The sequence below is a fragment of the Phoca vitulina genome, unplaced genomic scaffold (assembly GCF_004348235.1).
Source record: "Phoca vitulina isolate PV1807 unplaced genomic scaffold, GSC_HSeal_1.0 scaffold85, whole genome shotgun sequence".
In the NCBI taxonomy this organism is placed as follows: Eukaryota; Metazoa; Chordata; class Mammalia; order Carnivora; family Phocidae; genus Phoca; species Phoca vitulina.
The window spans coordinates 4,476,786-4,495,934 of record NW_022589788.1 but is presented as its reverse complement, the minus strand read 5'-3'; the positions used below and the strand labels follow the sequence as shown (position 1 = coordinate 4,495,934).

At 55.0% G+C, this 19,149-nt stretch overlaps 1 protein-coding gene and 1 long non-coding RNA gene across 2 annotated transcripts in view; both read left to right on the top strand.

Moving 5' to 3' along the window:
* The first annotated feature begins 5,077 nt into the window (after positions 1-5,077).
* On the top strand, positions 5,078-6,487 carry LOC116626315. Its single transcript, XR_004298269.1, has 2 exons — positions 5,078-5,356; positions 6,175-6,487. It is a non-coding gene; the product is annotated as an uncharacterized LOC116626315 (long non-coding RNA).
* Positions 6,488-18,222: 11,735 nt separating this feature from the next.
* S100P (S100 calcium binding protein P) overlaps positions 18,223-19,149 on the top strand; it is a 2,928-nt gene continuing 2,001 nt past the window's right edge. Inside the window, exon 1 of the mRNA XM_032395525.1 lies at positions 18,223-18,487. Within this exon, the coding sequence (XP_032251416.1) occupies positions 18,350-18,487 (138 nt within the window). The 5' untranslated portion in view covers positions 18,223-18,349. The remainder of the gene's footprint in view (positions 18,488-19,149) is intronic.

Here is a 19,149-nt window from a genome sequence, read left to right as displayed (position 1 = left end):
AACAGAGCATTTCTAGTCATGCCTTTGGGTCTCATCTTTAAACCATGTTTTCCTGACAGCAACGTGGATTTGATCTCTGTCCAGAGCCCTTCCTTTATGTTAGCCCTGTCTGCCATCCAGAGAGGCTGGGAACGAGACGTACAGCAAACCCAGCAAGTCCTGGCTCTTTTATATTCAACACTTGTTTCTTCCTCTTACATCCTACTACAAACAACTAGAAGAATCCAGCAACCTTCAACACTGCCTTCACATCTCCTTAGCTTGACTATCCAATTCATTAGGTACACGTTCTCTTTTCCACTTTCCTGCAGGTTTCCAGGTTCTCTGCTGCTGTGTAACAAAGATCCCCTTTCCTCCAGAATCCCCGATGTGGTGTGATGTGGTCTGCAGCTGGCCATAGCAATGTGATCTTGATTGTAAAACGTACAACTTTGGGGAACATCATTTTTGCATATGGCAGTGATATTAAAAGTGGCTGTAGTTGGGGCACCTGGATGGCTCAGTCGTTAAGTGTCTGCCTTCGGCTCAGGTCATGATCCCAGGGTCCTGGGATCAAGCCTGCATCGGGCTCACTGCTCGGCAGGAAGCCTGCTTCTCCCTCTCCCACTCCCCCTGCTTGTATTCCCTCTCTCGCTGTGTCTCTCTCTGATAAATAAATAAATAAATAAATAAATAAATAAATAAATAAATAAAAGTGGCTGTAGTGATGGCTGATTTATATTTTCTAAAATTTGTGTCTGGTGCTGTGACATCCAGAAAAATAGGACATAGGTTCAGGGTGAAAATGGGATATGGAAGAAGCTTTGGAGGTGCAAAGGGAATGAATACCACTTACTGAAGAAGATACTCCAGGCCCAAGTTTCTAAAGTTTTTTTGGTTTTGGTTTTTAAGTAGGCCCCATGCCCAGCGTGGGGCATGAACTCACGACCCCGAGATCACAGCAGAGCCAGCCAGGCACCCCAGGCCCAAGTTTCCAAAGACAAAAAACCAGGGGCGCCTGGGTGGCTCAGTCGATTAAAAGCGTCTTCTTTTGGCTCAGGTCATGATCTCAGGGTCCTGGGATGGAGACCCTGGGCAGACTCTCTGCTCAGTGGGAGTCTGCTTCTCCCTCTCTCCCTGCCCCTCCCCACACTCATGCTCGCTTTCGCTCTCTCTCTCTCTCTGTCTCTCTCTCTCAAATAAAGAGAGAGAGCAAGCACAGGCAGGGGGAGCAGCAGAGGGAGAGGGAGAAGCAGAATCCCTGCTGAGCAAGGAGCCTGATGCGGGCCTCGATCCCAGCTGGAATCATGACCTGAGCCAAAAGCAGACACTTAACTGACTGAGCCACCCAAGCGCCCCATAAATAAATAAAATGTTTTTTAAAAAATAAAGTAAAGGGCGTCTGTGTGGCTCAGTCGTTAAGTGGCTGCCTTCGGCTCAGGTCATGATCCCAGAGTCCTGGGATCGAGTCCCACATCGGGCTCCCTGCTCAGCGGGAAGCCTGCTTCTCCCTCTCCCACTCCCCCTGCTTGTGTTCCTGCTCTCACTGTCTGTCTCTGTCAAATAAATAAATAAAATCTTTTAAAAAATAAAAAAATAAAGTAAAAAACCCAGATCATGTAGGCATCTGGGTGAGATTCTGCCAACTGAGACTGAATAGGGTTAAAAGTATGGAGGAGTTTGGTGTCTTGATTTATCTGGGTCCCTAATCTCACCTAGACAGGCCTCACAACAAGTGGGTCAATTAGCTTTTGCTGCATAAGCCACCCTAAGTGCCAGTAACAACAACAAGCATTGCTCAAGGGTCTGTGGTTTGGCTGGGACTTGGATGATCCAGACTGGCTCACTAATATGTCTGTGGACCGGCTGATCTAAGTTGGGCCTGTCTAGGACAGCGTGGTCCAGTGTTTCTCTCCTCTTCCTCCTGAGACGAGTAAGACGAGCCAGCATGTTCTTCTCATAGCAAGGCAGAGACAAGCATAAGGAGGGCCCCAGTGTGTTAGCATGCTTCGAGCACGTGCTTGTGTTATATCTGCTAACTTCGCATTGACCGAAGCAAGACACAGGGCAAAGGACGTGGATGCAGGAAGGGGTGGAGAACTGGGATCATTTATATAATCTACCACAGTGTGTCCCCATTGTCCCCAGTTACTCATGTAAAATTTCCTCATCCTCATCTAAGGATCCCCCAAATTTCCTCTAGTCATGGCATTTGGCTAGAAGTCCGGGATCTTGTGATCCACATCAGGTTTAAATATGGTTTTTCATGGCCCAGAGACCTATGAACTTTTTAAAAGACAAGTTCTTGGGGCACCTGGGTGGCTCAGTCGTTAAGTGTCTGCCTTTGGCTCAGGTCATGGTCCCAGGGTCCTGGGATCAAGCCCTGCATCGGGCTCCCTGCTCCGCGGGAAGCCTGCTTCTCCCTCTCCCACTCCCCTTGCTTGTGTTCCTGCTCTCGCTGTGTCTCTCTCTGTCAAATAAATAAATAAAATCTTTTAAAAAATAAAAAAAAAGACAAGTTCTTGCCCTCTACCTTAGTTCAGACTAATGTCACAAATACCATAGACTGGGTAGCTAAAGGCAACGAACTATTTCTCACAGTTCTGGAGGCTGGAAATCCAAGATCAAGGTACTGGCAGATTTGGCATCTAGGGAGAGCCCTCCTCCTGGCTTGTGGACAGCTGCCCTCCCCCTGTATCCTCACATGGTGGAGAGAGAATGAGCCAGCTAGTTCTCTGTGTCTCTTCTTCGAATGGCACTAATCCTATCGTGGGGGCTCCACCCTCATGACCTAATTACCTCCCAAAGGTCCCAAATCCACATACCATTTAATTGGGGATTAGGGTTTCAACATGAATTTTGGGGGAACACAAACATGTAGTCCATAACACCCGCACAGAGCCAACACACGGGTGATGTGACAGGGTAGCGCCCATTTGTAAGGGAGGACGAATGGCAGCAGTAACTGAATTACAGCAATGCTGCCATGCTGTGAGGCAAATATTGTCTGGTCTCTCTACTTGAAGGATAAGGAATATTCCTTGATTAGGCCTTAGTCCTGCAACCTAAAAATGGTTCACTAGGGTGGGTGTTGGCACACTTTTTCTGAAAAGGGCCAGAGAATCAACTTTTTTAGGCTTTGTGGGCCACATACGGTCTCTGTCACATATTTCTCTTCTTTCTCCTCTTCCTGTTTTTTTTTTAACAACTCTTTAAATATGTGAAAAACATTCTTAGTTCAAGGGCTGTAGTTTGCTGACCCTGCCTTCATCCAATGTTCTCCACAACACTTGTGTGTGCTCTCCATGTTCTTCCTTTTCCATCACACTCTGGCCACTTCTGAAGAGGGCATTGAAAAATATGTCGGTTTTGGCCACTGAGCCTGCTTTCTGCTAGTAGAAATTTGGGAGTCTAGAAGCCTTTATACATTTTGGATAGTCTCAGTCTTTCTTCATCCAGGGTGGCAGCATTTTTGCTAATATGACCGCCTCAAAAATTTAGTGGGTTCCTATGTATTTTATTCTGTTCCACTCATGTACCAAAAGCCAGGCAATTCTTATGTTTAGCTCTCTAGACTTAATTACTGCTACTTTTGTCTTATCTGGCTGCTGTGAGATCATGCCCTTAGGATTCCTAGGAGCCTGTGCTAGGCATGATTTTAGCATGGCTCTCCATGAGATTTGCTTCTGGTATTACTCCTGTGACTATGTTACATTATATTGCAAAAGGGAGATTTTCCAGGCACACCTAGTCTAATCATAAGAAACCCTTAAGTAGTTTTCTCTAGCAAGGAGCAGATGGTGATGTCAGAGATTAAACGATAAGAAGGACTAGACATGATGTTGCTGCCTTTGAAGATGGAGGGGCCACTTGCACGATAGAGTACCGTAAAGGAGCTCTGACCTCTGGCCAACCCACAAGTAGGGTCTCCCCGATATTACCTGCTAGAGATACACAGAATGAAAAAGCCTAGAAATTTACCCCATCCATCCCAGTGACGATACAGTAGGCTCATTCAAAAATATGTTGACAGCAGCTACACTTGCAGTAAGCACAGCTAATGTATGGAGTCGTCAAATCACTAGTTGTACACCTGAAACTAATGTAACATTGTCAACTATACTTCAATTTTAAAAAAAGCAGTTAAAAAAAAATGTTGGGAAATAATGTTAAAGCAGCATTTATTGAGCTCTTGCTGTGTGCCAAGGCGGGTGAGGACGGTGGGGAAATAACCAAGAACCTGCCCGCAGAGCCTGTTGTCTTAGGGAAGGGCTAACAGGGCCGGATGGAGAATGAATTCCTCTACAATTACTGCCCAAGGGCACACGGGGCGCCTGGCGGGGCTGAGGCACCAATGCGGGCCCAGACCTCCACCGCCGGTACAGCGAGGCGCAGACTTGGAACCAAAACGCACGGCAGAAGGAAGAAGTCGGGGCGGACGCCGGGCGGGGCGGCAAGGAGACCAGGGCGGTCAGCATCAGCAGCGGCCCACCGCCGCTCCGGGCGGGGCTGGGGAGAGCCACCGCCCGGGAGCGCAGAGCGAGCGGCGGTTAGGGCTGCCTCCATGGCGCGCCCCGAAACCCGGACGCCGAGTTCGCCACCTCGATTCTCGCTGCACTGAAGGATGCCGGCAGTGCCGAGCCGAGTCGGTTACTTAGGACTTAGAACGTTAAGAAGCTAGAGCACTGGGCAGCAAGCGCCGCCCCGGAGCAGGACGCGCGGCAACCGAGCGCAGAGACGACGACGTCCACACGCCGGGAGCGCCAGCACGTACAGACGGCGGCCGGGCGCGGCGCCGGGGCTGCGCGGCCGCAAAGGAGTTCCGGCGTGTCGTAAAAGGGCCGCACGTGAGCACAGCTCTGGCAGACGGCTGGGGCTCCATTTTGGACGCCGTCTCTGCTGCGAAGAGCTGGGAGAACCTGTTGCTCGTCACGGCGAGCTCGCTGTCAGCCGGCCGGCCTCTCGGGGGCGGTGAGCGGGCCGCAGGGGCGGGGGCGGCGCGATGCGGCCCGCGGACGCGGACGAGCGGCAAGGGCCCGAGCAGCCTTGCGGCCGCCCCCCGAACCCCGCGCGCGCCGCCGCCCGCCGGGACGTCGCCGCCCTCGAGCGCGAGCACGTGCGCGCGCACCTGCGGGCCCGCCGGAAGCTGCTGGAGGTCGCGAGCCTGCTGGACGAGCTTCAGAGCGAGGTGGACGCCTCAGCCGAGGGCGTCCTGGGTCCCGGCCGCCGCGCGGGCGGCGAGGCGGAGGAGCGGGTGCTGAAGCTGTGCGAGAAGGCGGAGAGGAAGGCCGCCGAGGCGGCGCTGATGGGGCGGAGGATCGTGGAGCTCCACCGGCAGATAGAGAGCTGCGGGTGCTCCTGAAGGACGCGGGGGCGGGTACGTGCCGGGCGGCGGGGGCTGTCGGGGGCCGGCGCCTGGACGGGGTTTGTGTGGCCCTGCCGCGGAGGGCCCCGCCGGGCGGTGGGAGAAGGGCTGGTCAGACACAGGCTGGCGCTCTTACGTTGGGAATTAGAAGCGAGTGCTTGGGTCCGTTGTTGTGAAGGGTAAAGACCGCTGCTGGGAACGTGTTTGCAGAAGGCGGACCAGCCTCCTCGGGTGAGAGCCGAGGCCCTGGCGCCAAGAGACGAGGGGGCCGGTGAGAGAAGCGTGAGACGGAAGTGCAGGACAGGAACTTTACGTGCTGTGATGGCATCGGAGCGTTGCCCACGTCCTGACAGCAAGCGGTAGCATTTTGCACGGGTGGTTGGGTTGGTTTGACTCCAGGATGTGAGAGTCTTAGGATGTAAATTGTGATGATTGATTTCCCCACTTGTACTCCAGCTTCTCCGTGGATGGATTCTGTTCGGCTGGTAAAGAGGACTTGCTGGAGAGGCTGAACCCAAGAGTCTTTCCTTTTCTCTCCCGTATTTTCCCTAGATTTTCACCATGTTAAATACCAAATCTCCAGTATCATCCTGGGGAGAGGATTTCAGTATTATGTATGCGGATATGACTATGATTATTACGTGCATCGAGTTTCGAGAAGACAGCTTTTAGATAAATACTGTTACCTAAAGGAATAGGGCCTAGATTGTAAGCTGCTGTGTTGGCATATTCGTTACTGTGACTTTATCGTGTTTTTAAAGTTCCGAAGTATACTCTTGTGCTCTGCTGTGTTTTTTTTATGCTTCCTGGAATTTGGGGACGCATGAAAGAGGCTTGCGGTCAGAGTTCTGCAAGACAGAAGACACTGCGTGGCTGCAGCTGCTGAAGCAAGAGCCCAGACCAGTCAAGGATGTGGATGCTGCTGCTTTGGATGAGATTGAGAAGCCCCTGGGGGGCTGTTGGGCATGGAGAAGGGTGGCGTCCGCATTTTGGAATTTTGCAGTCTCAGATCAGAGGAGGAGAGCTGTGTTCTTTTCATTTTCTTTGTTTGCTTGTTTCTTTTTTTTTTTTTTTTTCCAGAAATGTAATTTTTCTGTGGCATGTTAACTGGTGCACATCATGTAACCTGTCTGGTGAGTAACCTAGAATAGGGGATGAATTCTAGGTACTATGTGTATTGGCTGACTTTGGGGTAAACTTTTTGATGTAATCATGCATTTCAGGAGCTTCTTTGCCACAACTGCACATGACACTGCATGGCCTGGAGGGTTTGGGGAGGAGAGCGTGGATCTGACCGTGGCAGGCCCCAAAATGATAGCAGGAAGCATCTTCCAGGCTGGGATGATATCCAGCCTAGGTCCTCAGAGCAGACCTCACAGAGGTTGAGAGCAGAGCTCTAGCTTCCTTTGGTAAAGTTCACTTGCCTGGAAAAACAAATGCTGAAAGCCAGTTTTTAGAACCTTTGTGCAAATAACCAAAGCCATTGACTTGGTCAGGAAAAGGTGAGATAAATAAATTCTTTTCAGAATGAAAGTTTCTTTTTGATTGTCGTTATTGTCAAATGAATGTCCAGTGCTTCTCATCTGGGAATGTGCTCAAAGGCCTGTAGGCCGAAGGGAGGTTCGATCTGTAGGGATTGTAACAGGAGAGAGGAGAAGGCAGAGCAGGAAGGAGCCCCAGGAAAGCATTTCGTCTGGCCTCTGCCTTCAGGGCAGCTCATTCAGTCACTTAACATTCACTGTGACCGTGGGACCCTCCAGAGTCTGCTGGACGCTAGGAATTTCCAGGAGAGATGATCTAGTAAGTTAAGACAGCTCTGTAAACGGGCTCCCTGCTCGGTGGGAAGCCTGCTTCTCTCCCACTCCCCCTGCTTGTGTTCCCTCTCCCGCTGTGTCTCTCTCTGTCAAATAAACAAAATCTTTAAAAGAAAAAAACGCTCTGTAAACATATAATCACAGTACAGCGCCCCCAGTGATGGTCTTTGGTTTGCCAGGTAAGTTGGGTGCCCACAGATGCTCGGGGTGCATCAGTGAACAAAGTGCTTATACACTTGGATCTGACGTTTGTAAGCTTAGAACAGTGCCTCATTGTGCTAAGGCAGGAAAAAAATTATATCAGGTAGTAAGTTCCGTAGAAAACGGGGTATGGGGTAGGGAGGGGTTGCTGTTTTATATAGGGCGGTCAGGTGACATACCTGATAAGTGACATTTGAGCAAAGACGTGTGGAATACACACAAGGATGCGTAGGGAAAGGGTGTTCTATATTTTAGGTAGGTGGAACAGGCAGGGCAAAGGGCTGAGGAGCAGCAAGAGACCCAAGTGGTTTGGGAGAAAATGGTAGATGGTGAGGTCAGAAGGAGCAGTCGCTCTGACTGCAAGGGACACGGAAACGGTTTGAACGTTTAAGCAGAGGAGTGGCGGGATCTGACCAGGTATGAGGAGACTGACTGGGTTAAGAATTGAAGTTGGGGCGGAGCAAGGACGAGGGTGCGGAGGCAACGCACAAGCGGCCGGGGGTGCTTGGGGCAGAGTGGCCCCTGCAGGCGCTGGATGGTGTGCGCACTGCGTTCCGAAGGTGTTGCTACGGGACTGTGCGGGTGTGTAAGGGTCCAGCCTTGGTCCCAAGGCTCATGGGCTGAGCACTTGTTGAGACTAGCCATGTCATTTGTCAAACGGGGCAGTTTCGGAAGTGAAAGGTGGCCCTGGTAGTGATGTGGTTTGTGGTCCCAGGCCTGCTGCAGGCAGTCAAGGAGATGTAGGTATCCTGTGTTTTTATTGTGGGAGCACTAGAGAGGGAGTCCACCGAGCATTGGGGAGTGTGAGAAAGCTTATTAGACCGAGTGACTCTCGGTCTGGGCCCAGAAGCGTGAGCTCAGTCACCCGAACAGCATCCCGGGTGCAGGGAATGGGCATCCCGGAACTAAGCCTGGGAGTCTCTCAGTAGGTCAGAATGGGACATGATAGGGTTTGTGGGTGTTTGCAAGGAACGGGGCGGTAGGAGGCCTGGTGGTAGAGGTCTGCATATGACCTGGAAGAGTTTAAACTTGACCCTGTGTGTACCTGCTTCTGCACCGGGGGTATTTGTGCTCCGGGCTGCGCCTGGGTTTGCTGTTGAGTACTTTGTACCAGGCCATCTATTGTAATACTCTGAGTAGTCAGCGTTTTTGAATGTGTGACAAAGATATTTTTTTAATTTTTTAAAATGACCTACCACTCGCTAAAAAAGTCACAGTCGGGGCTGCTTCTGGCTCTGTACCGAGCCCCTAAAGCAGCGCTGTTCAAACTTAAAGTGCATCTGAACTCCTGGGGTCTTACCAAAATGCAGGGTCTGATCCTATAGTTACGGACCTGACATTGTGATTTCTAACAAGCTCCCCCGCGACGCCTATGCTGCTGGTCAAGGTACCACGTTTCAAGTAGGGTAAGGGGGGTTTGCTGGAAACATCTGAGAAGCGGAGTGATGGGGAGCCACGGAAAGGTTTGAGCAGATTGACACGCTTTGTGGTTTAGGAAACCTGCGGGTGTCTGTGAAGGATGGACGAGGCAGGGCTGTGAGTGAGGTTAGAGACCCCGCTGCTGGGACTGTACAGAAGGGAACTGGGAACCTGGCCCACCTCCCTGCCTCCGCTTCCTCTGGCTGCTCGTGGTGTTTGTCACTGTGGGAATTGCAGCAGCCCATGTCCTGTCCCACCAGCCCCTTTGTCAGAAGGGCGCCTGGAGGTTGTGCCGTGGCTTCACCAACGAATGATGCCGGGAGTGCTGTGAGTGCAGTCCGGCTGGGCCGGGGTTGCCAGGGCTGAGGACTGCACAAACCTCCCAGGAGCCCCAGCCTCCGAGGGCCCTGTCCTGGCTGTCCCCTCAGGCCAGACTGTGGGTGACTGCAGCAGTGTCAAATGGAGAGGGGCAGGGGTGGAAAGGGGGGGAATTCTTGGGGAGTCCGCATCTTTGAGTGTGATGGCTTTATTAAGGCAAATGTGCTTTTATTTCCATTTTAAAATCCACTTCCTTTTCTAACCAGTGGTGGTTGGTATCGTTACCTTTGCTTGCATCGAACTCATGAGGAATAAAGTGAGTCTCTAGGATGCGAATGCGATGGAACAGGTCCAATCCTAAAATCACTCAAGGGACCAAAAGTGCAAACAGTGTGCCTGGATCCCGTTCTTGCTGTCAGCCCACGGCCAAGTTCCTACAGCTCCCGTCCAGGGGCAGCGCGTTGGACGTGCGGAATGAGAAAACAAAAGTCTGTATTAGAAGAATCTACTTGGGGTTTGGCCCTTCACATCATTATCTAATTTTCCCAAATTTGAGAGGTCACTTTATCATCCTCATTGTTCCGGTTGAGGAGACGGTGGCTGCAATGCCCCCAGGAACTTGCGTGGGAGAAGGAACTGGCTCCATGACTCTGGCCAAGTGACTGTGCCTGGGCCACCAGATGATGACGGTTTTGCACTCTTGTCTTTGAGCTTCCTTGGGGCTTGACATTCCAGTTGTCTTCAATTCACGTCAAGTAACCACTCAGCCCTTAGACAGTTTCAGCGCCCAAGGCAGAGCTGTGAAGGCAGGTGCAGCAGACCTTTCCCTAGGCTCTGGGAATTTAAGGGGAGCTCCGGCTCCCCGGGGACTTCCACGAGCGTCCTGTATTTAGACTGAGTCTGCTTAGACAGCAGAGGGTCGCTGGGTTCCAGACAGGCCCTGAGAACTCTCCCCAGCTGGGAAAAGGTACTGAACAGATGAAATCCATCCTTGGTCTTCTTCCCCATGGTCATCTGGTGACACCCACGATGCAATTCTTGGGCAGTCAGAGGTGTCCTGAACGGGGGTCGGGGTGTCCGGTCTGGTCACTTACTCGGTATCCTGTGAGTCCCACATGCTCACCCACACTCCGTAGCCCCACAGGCTGAGGTGCACGGTTCGCAGCACGTACACACCGCCGCGACTCAGAGAGGGACGGATGAGGAGTTTCTTTAATGTGCTCCCTTAAAACATCCCTGCCCAGCGGAGCAGTCTTCTTATCCTTGTCGCCTGGGGCGAGCCTTGTAGAGCGCCCTCTGCTGGCGGACTGTCAGGGTTTCCCTGGAGTCGGCCGGTGCTTCGGGCGCTTTGGGCGCTTTGATGCTCTGTGACTCAGTGCCTACAGTTCAGCAACATCTGCTCCCCTGTTGGCGCTTTTATCACCGTAGAGCCGGGCTCTGTCAGTAACCGTCCTGTGTGCTGCTGTCGACCCAGCTGGCTCGGGGTTAGTTTGCCTTGGGATTATTTACCGTTTTATTTTCAATCTTGCTGTGTCCTCACATTTTTTTAAGTATGTTCTTTGTAAACCACATGCACTTTGATTTTGTTTGGTTTGGATTTCTTTTTTTTTTAAAGATTTTATTTATTCGAGACACAGAGATAGCATGAGCAGGGGGAGAGGCAGAGGGAGAAGGAGAAGCAGGCTCCCCGCTGAGCCAGGAGCCCGATGTGGGGCTCGATCCCAGAACCCTGGGATCATGACCTGAGCCGAAGGCAGATGCTTAACCATTTGAGACACCCAGGCGCCCCTGGTGTGGATTTTTTTAATCCAGGTCAACAATCTTCGTCTTTTGGCTTGAGAATCGCACCCTCATACGTTTATTGTAATTGCTAATGTATTGAGATTTATTTTTACCATCTTATTTTGACCTCTTCCACTTTTCCCATTTCCTTTCTTGCCTTATTATGGAGTAAGAGTTTTTTAATTTACTCTCCCCCCGCTCCGCCCCCTGATTTACTGGTTTAAAACTCATATACTTGGGGCGCCTGGGTGGCTCAGTGGGCTAAGCATCTGCCTTCAGCTCAGGTCATGGTCTCAGGGTCCTGAGATCGAGCCCCGCATCAGGCTCTCCGCTCAGCAGTGAGTCTGCTGCTCCCTCTGCCTCTCCTGTGTTCTCTCTCTCAAAAAATAAGTAAATAAAATCTTTAAAAAAAATAAAACTCATGTACTCTCTTTCTATTCCTTTAATTATCATCTTCAAAATCTGTACATGCCTAAATAGCTTACCAAAATTTAATTTATTGGCATCTCTATCCTCCTAAAATACACAAGGATCTGAAAACTTCTGAAATGCTAGTTTTTTTAACCTGACATGTTAGAAATAAGTATTGTTCTATTTAATAATCCATTTTTATATTTACCCACATACTTAACCAATTTCTTTGCTCCCCATTCTTGCCTGTGGTCCTTCCCTCAAACCCAGCCCAGTCTGACCTGGGCCTCAGCTCCCCCACCCCATGCCAGAGGACGTGGCCCAGAACTTGACACTCAGCTCTGCGGGGCTGGGAAGTGCAGGGTGGGAGACAGACGGCCTGGAAATGCGGGGCTTGCGGACTTCAGGGAGTTCACAGCCTCTCCTCTACGTCTTAGCTCCTTTTCCTCTGTGTTCTCAAACCAGCACTCCCCTATGGTCACCCAGGACCCAGCTGGGGGCGGGGGTGACTCCCACAGGTCAGGATGCCCAATCCCACAGCCGGCTGGCAGGGCTGCCAGGACCCGGCCAACTGAGCCTGAGAGATGGAAACCACAGGTGTTCACAAGGCTCCTGCTCTAGCTTGAAATTTTCTGTGAGTTTCTCCATCTCAATAGAAACACTTTTTAAGGGGCGCCTGGGTTAAGCGTCTGCCTTCAGCTCAAGTCATGATCCCAGGGTCCTGGGATGGAGCCCTGCATCGGGCTCCCTGCTCAGCGGGAAGCCTGCTTCTCCCTCTCCCTCTGCTTGTGTTCCCTCTCTCTCTGTGTCTCTCTGTGTCAAATAAAATCTTTTAAAAAAAAAAGAAAGAAAGAAATACTCTTTAAATCCTGGTGGTTCTAGTACGCACGGCACCCCAAGGATGATGGGCACCTTGGCTGAGAACCTGGGATTCAGGAGCTCCGGGTCTAATCTGAACCCCTCATTTTACAGGTGAGGAAAGTAGTTCTACGAGGAGAAGGGACTCACCAGAGTCACTGAGCGGCTCAGTGGCCTGGCAGGGCCATGGCCAGGTAGGCCCCAGGTGCCCTGCCCCGAGGCGAGTCCCCTGCCCCAGGCGGCCCCCCGCCCACGGGCAGGAGCCAGGTTCCTGCCACCCCCTCGCACACTTCCCAGGCCCCCCGGTGCTCCTGCTTACAACAGATCATGCTAGCGTCAGGAGGATCCCGGGAGAGCCATTGAAGGACATTAACACGTTAAGAGTCAGCCAGGTCTGGGTTTGAACACATGGAAACGTGTCCCGAGTCCCCTCTGCCCCGGCCAGCCTGGACTTTGGTTCTGAGCAGACTGTCACGGGTTTTCCCTTACCCATCACCTGCAAGTCTTGACTCGCCGAAGAAAACAGCCAAGTTTCCTAAGGTGTGGCTCTGGAGGAGGCCGGAGGGAGCCCCCCGCGCCCCGGTTGGAGGCTGCAGGGCTCCAGGCCCTCGGAGATGGCAAGGACGGTGGGCTTTTTTCTCTCCATCAAGGCCCTCTGGCGGCGCTTCGCACACGCCGGAGCTGGAGTCAAGCCGCCGCCTGCCCGGAAACAGCAGGGATTTCGGGCGGTCTCCAGGAGGTGGGCGGGCGGCAGGGAACAGTCTCCCTCTGAGGCCCCAGGAAGGGGCAGCCCTGCTCGCACCTCGATTTCGGACTCGCGCATCTGCGAGAGCAGCAGCGTCTGTTGCTTGTGGCCGTGGGTCCCAGCGGCCCCGGGAAGCGAACACAGCCGGCTGGGAGTGCTCCGGGTCACGAGCACCAGGAACCCGCTGCGGCCCCGTCGGCATGGTGCCAGCCAGCCCCTGCAGCCCCGGAGTCGCTTCCAGGCTCCCGAAGAAGGCAAGCAGGGGTGGCAGGTGGAGTTCGCTTCCTGGACTGGAGACAGGGCTTTGCAGGCGGCTGCCCCGGGGCCCAGGGCTGACCGCCGCCCCCCCCCGGGAGCCACGCCCCGAGGCTGAGACCGGGCCCCGCCCCCACGGCTGCCCCCACGGTGTCAGGACCCCCGACGCCGCCTGTTCCCGAGAAACTCATTTCCTCAGCTCTCCCCACCTCCTCCCTCAGCAAATATTTGTCCCATACGTTCCCGAGGATAAAACTGGTTTGATCCCAGAGCTGTTCGTACGGTGAGAGTGGAGAGGAGCCTGGGCTTGCTCACCCATGTCCTCGCCCTGAGCCTCAGTTTCCCCTTCTGCAAAGCTTGGATCAGATGGTGAGGCCCCCCCCTTCCTACTCATTTCTGCACCCTGTTGAGGCCTCCGCCAGTCCCCAGATGTGCTTTGGGCTGCAGGACCCCTTAGCTTGCGTGCCCGGAGGGCTCCTTACTCTGCAGCCTCCTCCCTGGCCTCCCGGTCTCCAGCCTCACCCTCCTCCTCACCCTCCTCCTCTGAATCTCCTACCAGCTGCTCAGTTAGCCTAAACGGTAAACCCGACCACGTCTCTCCGCAGCTGAGAACCCTCCGGACCGGTGGTCTCCAGCTGGCTGCTCGGCAGGGTCAGCTGGGAAGCCTGGGGCCAGCACAGCCCGATGAAACGGCAGCTCTGGGGGCGTGGGGCCCTGCCAGCCGGCGTTTGAAGTCCCTCAGGAGCTCTGCCGCGCCCCCAGTGAGGCCAGCCTGCAGGGCCTTTCCTGCTCTGTGTCCTGCCCCCTCCCCCAGCCACACTCCCCGACTTCCCATCTCCCCAGAGCAGCGGTTCCTTGTACTTCCTCTGTGCCTTGCTGCGCTCCCCTTCCCTCCCTCCTCCCTCCTCCCTCCTCCCTGCTCCCTGCTCCCTGGCCCGGGGCCTCCTTGCCCCTGTGCGCTCCCGCCTCTCCCCCGCGGGCCCCTGTCTGGCCACGCACTCCGGAGGTCAGGGTCTGCCTCCCGCACGGGTCCCCGGGCACTCGGAAGAACCCGCTGCACCAACATGGTTTGGGGCCTGTGCCTGGCGGGTCTGGGCTGACCTGGGGCCTTCGGTCGTGTTTGCGGAGCACAGACGTCCTTCTCAGAGTGACCCAGACTCCAGAGTCTAGGAACTGGTCCCACCCGCAGGCCACGCCTTGCCTGCCCCACCCCACACGGGCCTTTCCGGAAAGCTCCCCGACCCACGACCCACGGAGACATTTCCTGGCTGCCCATCCCCCTCAGAAGTGGGGCCACATCCTGGGCTGGGCCGGGCAGCCTTTTCGTCTCCTGTGCAGGGCCCCGGGGGTGATGGTTCCCTGGGCCCCTTGGTGTTTCGGTGGTTCCTCTTTGCCCTGCGTCGTGTAGGAAGGTCGTCATTCCATTTGTTCTTCGGGCCTCTGGTGCTGGGCGTGGGAGGGCCCAGCCTGTGGGTGCGCGCTGTGGCTGGCGGCTGGTGGCCCGGTACCCCACCCGCACTGTCAGCTGATTGGGGGGAGCAGATTAGGGGGGAGTGTAAAGTGGGCATGGGGGGGCATGTGTTCTGACGCAGGAGCGCTTTTCTGTCCCAGCTCAGGCCGCTCAGCAGAGCCATGCTCATCCCTTCCCAGCAAGCTGGGGGCCGGCCGCGGAGGGTCTGCGTCCTTGCTGATATTCCGTTACCCCCCCCCCCCCCCGCCCCGAATCCCCATGCTGTAAAGGAGGCCCTGTGGCACCAGTGATCTTGGAGCACCCGGGCCTGGAGGGTGGGAAGAAAAATCACCCCGACCTGGTCGGGGACAGAAAGGGGTTTCTGCATGATGCAACTCACAATCTCCTTTTGGGACGAAACTAGCTTTCCAGATAAATGCAGTGTTAAAAAACAAAACCTAACCCAGTACATTTAAAGCCCTTTGTTAAGCGATTCGGGAACCGGACAGCACCCCAGGTAGCAAGCAGAGGGGAGCTCCCAGGAGTTGTACAAAATGGAAGGTTTTTCTAGGAAAGAGAGTGCGGCAAGATGTTATTCGCAAAAGAAAAGTATCTTCTAGGCGAGCACACTAGGCCTTGGGAGGAGGAGCAGGGGTCTTATGCAGGTTAGCCTGGCTTCCTCTGGGGGACGGGCTGTGGCCGGTTCCTTTATTGGGCTGATCGGATCACTCCTGACTGACGGGTTAGGACTGCATTTCTGGGGGGGCGGTTGGAACTGTAGCTAGGTTAGGTATGAAAGCCCAGTTTGGGGACTCGGCCTAAGTGACACCAATTTGGGCCTGCGATTTTGATGTAGGAAATGTTAGGGTTTGAAGCTGATGGCCAATAAAGAATTCTTGACACATGTTCGGTGCAAAACGGTTTTATTAAAGCAGGAGGATAGGACCCACACGCAGAAATAGCCGCAGCAGGGTTGTGAGGAATGGCCCATTATTTACTTTCAGGTTGGGAAGGGGTTAGAGAGAGCATAAGTCTCTAAGGAATTTTGGAAGCAAGGTTTCCAGAACCTTGAGGGGGCTAGCTATTGTTGAGAAAAGGTCACTTATTACTGTCTAATAAAACCTGAGTCATGAGACCCTTCAGATGTATATCGTGAGTCATCCACTTGGGGGATGATTGCCAACATGTATCTTGGGGGGTAGAGTTAAAGGAAGTTTCCAAAGGAATTTTTATACGTTACAGTAGACTCACAGGATCCTGGGGCTCCCGCTAGGATTGCCTTTTGCCCTAGCAAAGCATTAACATCGAAGCAGCTGAGCTCCTAGAGGAATGTCACTCTGCCTGTTTTAAGGACTTGTCAGTGGGCTGTACCTAGTTTTTCTTTGTAACGGCGGGTTTCTGTTAAATGTTTAAGAGTTAAGAACTGGTCTGGGAAATTAGTTGCCTACCCCCATGTTACCTACCTCAAGGTCTTGGTGACCTTTATAACCAGGCATTCTCTTCTACCTGTGTCCACTCGACCAGTGATCATCTAACCACTTTTTTTAAAGATTTTATTTATTTATTTTGAAAGATTTTACTTATTTATTTGAGAGAGAGAGGGATAACAAGAGAGAGCACAAGCGGGGGGAGGGGACAGGGAGAAGCAGGTTCCCCACCCAGCAGGGAACCCGACATGGGGCTCGATCCCAGGACCCTGGGATCATGACCTGAGCTGAAGGCAGACGCTTAACTGACTGAGCCACCCAGGTGCCCCTAGATTTTATTTATTTATTTGAGAGAGAGAGAGAATGAGCAGGGGAGGGAGAGAAGCAGACTCCCCGCGGAGCAGGGAGCCCGATGGTCCCAGGCCCCAGGATCAGGACCTGAGCTGAACCGACTGAGCCACCCAGGTGCCCCCACTTTTTTTTTTTTTTAATCCCTACAAAGATCTCCACCAGGAGAGGTCTTTGAGTGGCCTTGCTTTGACTTTTGCAACAAGTTCAAGAAGACGTTAGGCAAAAGCCACACACTTGATTAAATTTTATGGGGGTGGGGGGAACATCCTCTTTTAGCAGGGAGGGTGACTACAGTTTGAGAGTACCAGCAGGGGTCAGAGCCCTGCAGGTGCTGTGCTGCCCCCCCTCACCCCCATGGCTCCAGGGAGGCCCTCTCCTAGAGAACACAGGCCAGCCCCTGCCGGCCCCCAGCCCGGTCTTCACTCAGGAGGTCTGGCGGACTCTCCCCTTCACCAGGCTGCTCTGCGCTGGCTCTGATCCTGCCTCGTCCTTGGGCGCATCTGTGTTCCGCCTGCCTACCCGGCTATAGCAAGAGTCAGGAAGTCACCTCCCTACTCTTGACGCCTGCCCAAGTTCCTCATCCCCCACTCTGACGGGCGAGCCCTGGGCCTGCCAGCCCCCGGAATCCCCCAACCCTGTCGGCCTCCTCCTAGGAATCTCCCACCCTCTGAGCCCCACTAACTCTGCTCCTGGGCCATCCAGGCCGGCTCTGCTGTGTTGGGAGCTGAGCCAGTGTCCCCCCTGTTGCGATAGTCGTGAGCCCTGTTGTGACAACCCTTAACACTCTTCCTTCCTTTTCACCAAGTGTCACAATGGGCCTCTGACACCCTTTCCTGGTGCTGGTGAGGTCCCTGGGGCGGGATGCCCTCGGGGAGGCTCCGCCCGCCTGCTGGGGACCTGCAGTCTCATCCTAAGAGGGACTTGCCCCGCGCAGCAGAGTGGGCTGACCCTTCCCTGTTCCCAAACGATCCCTTGCAGGAGACCTGGGAGCGGCAGTGTGTCCAAAGGAGAAAGGACTGTCGTAGGCAGCTGCTCCCGGACAGTGCCAGGCCGGGGCTGAGCCCGCTGCATGTAGCTGGCTTCATCTCCCCCCACCCCGACCTCCGAGCTCTGTGCAGGGGTTCCCCGGGCAGCCAGGCCCTGCAGGCCTCCCCAGCAACAGCCGCCGCCCCCTGGCCCCATGCCACCTCTGGGGACCGAGGGGGGCAGCGCTGTGCTCAGGGAGTTCTGGCTCAATCACAGCCTGCCACCCGCCCCTGCGGCTCTTGCAGACTGAGTCCTCAACACCCGCCATCAGGAAACAGAGACAGGATTCGCGTTTGGGGTCTGGAAATCACACGGCACCCCTGGGGCCACCCAGCAAGGCGCAGGGAGAGAGTAAGAGTGGGCAGGGGTTCTGGGGGGCCGGGCGGGGGGGTGGCCCTTCACCCGGCCCCGTGGCTGGCAGCGTCTGCCTCCCTGATGCTGCGGGTTTGGGGAGTGGGGCGGAGATGCAGTCTGTCCTCCACAAGGCCTTGCTGTGCAAAGCGCTGCGGGAGCAAAACCGCGCTCAGCCCGACATCCCCTCCAGCGGCCTTCCTCCTGCTGGCCCGCCAGATGTGGCCGGACAGGGCCGGTCCCCCCATTCCTTACTCGCTCCACGAAGTACCCCACACGCCCCACCTGCCCCCTGGCCCAGTAAGTCAGGGATGAATGACCCCGGGACACACGGAAGCACAGGGAAATGGGGGTGCACGGGGCGGGGGGCTGGGGGCTGGGGGAAGGCTTCAGACAGGAAGTCCCGCCAGCGCATTTCTCGGGAACTGAGCCACACACAACGGGGAGGGGCAGGGCTTGCTTGGAGGCCCGGCCCTCTCCGTCCCACCCTCCGTGTCAGTACGAGCCTGGGCCTTATAAAGCGCCCAGAAGCCTCCCCGGGGACGCTCCCTCGGCCACGCCAGCTCCCAGGAGGAAGGTGGGTCCGTGTCCAGCACCATGACCGAACTGGAGACAGCCATGGGCATGATCATTAACGTGTTCGCCCGCTACGCGGGTGTGGAGGGCAGCAAGCGCAGCCTGACCAAGGGGGAGCTGAAGGTGCTCATGGAGAAGGAGCTCCCGGGCTTCCTGCAGGTGAGGGCGCAGGGCCTGGGGGGGGGCACGCGGGGAGGGTCAGGGAGGGCCCTGGGCCAGCGGGCAGGAGAAAGGAGGGCGGGGGAGGCCGAAGGGGCTGCCCCGCTGAGCGGCCCCCCCACCGCAGGGCTAGAGCAGGTGGAAGGGGGAGGCCACCCGCCCAAGAATGGATCCGCTGTCCTAGGGGCTGAGGACTCTGGGAGCAGGGAGCAGGGGTGGCCAGCTCAGTCCTGGAAACATGGAGTTGGAGCCACCAGGATTCTCTCTGCAGGGGCCCAGTGGGAGAGCTGGGGCGGCGGGGGGTGGGGGGGTACAAACCTGAACCTGAGCACTGGGGATGGGGGAATCCAGGGCCATCTGTGAGGCTGCGTTTGCTGGCCCCTCACAGCTGCACCCCTCCGAGGCTGCTGGCCACAAACACCCGGGCTCTCCTGGCTGCTTGGCCACATCCTCCCGGCATTCGCAGGCCTGGTGTTAGTGGGGCTGACAGGGGTGCAGATGGGAGGAGGTCCCACCTTGGCACTTATCTGCCCCAGCCACGTGGCCCGGATGTGCCCAAGGGAGGCCTCCTCAGGGACCTCAAAACAGAGGGACCCCTCCTCTGCCTCCCCTCTTCCTGGTCCCCTCCCCGTCCTCCTTTCCCCACTATGCTCCTCTCTGTT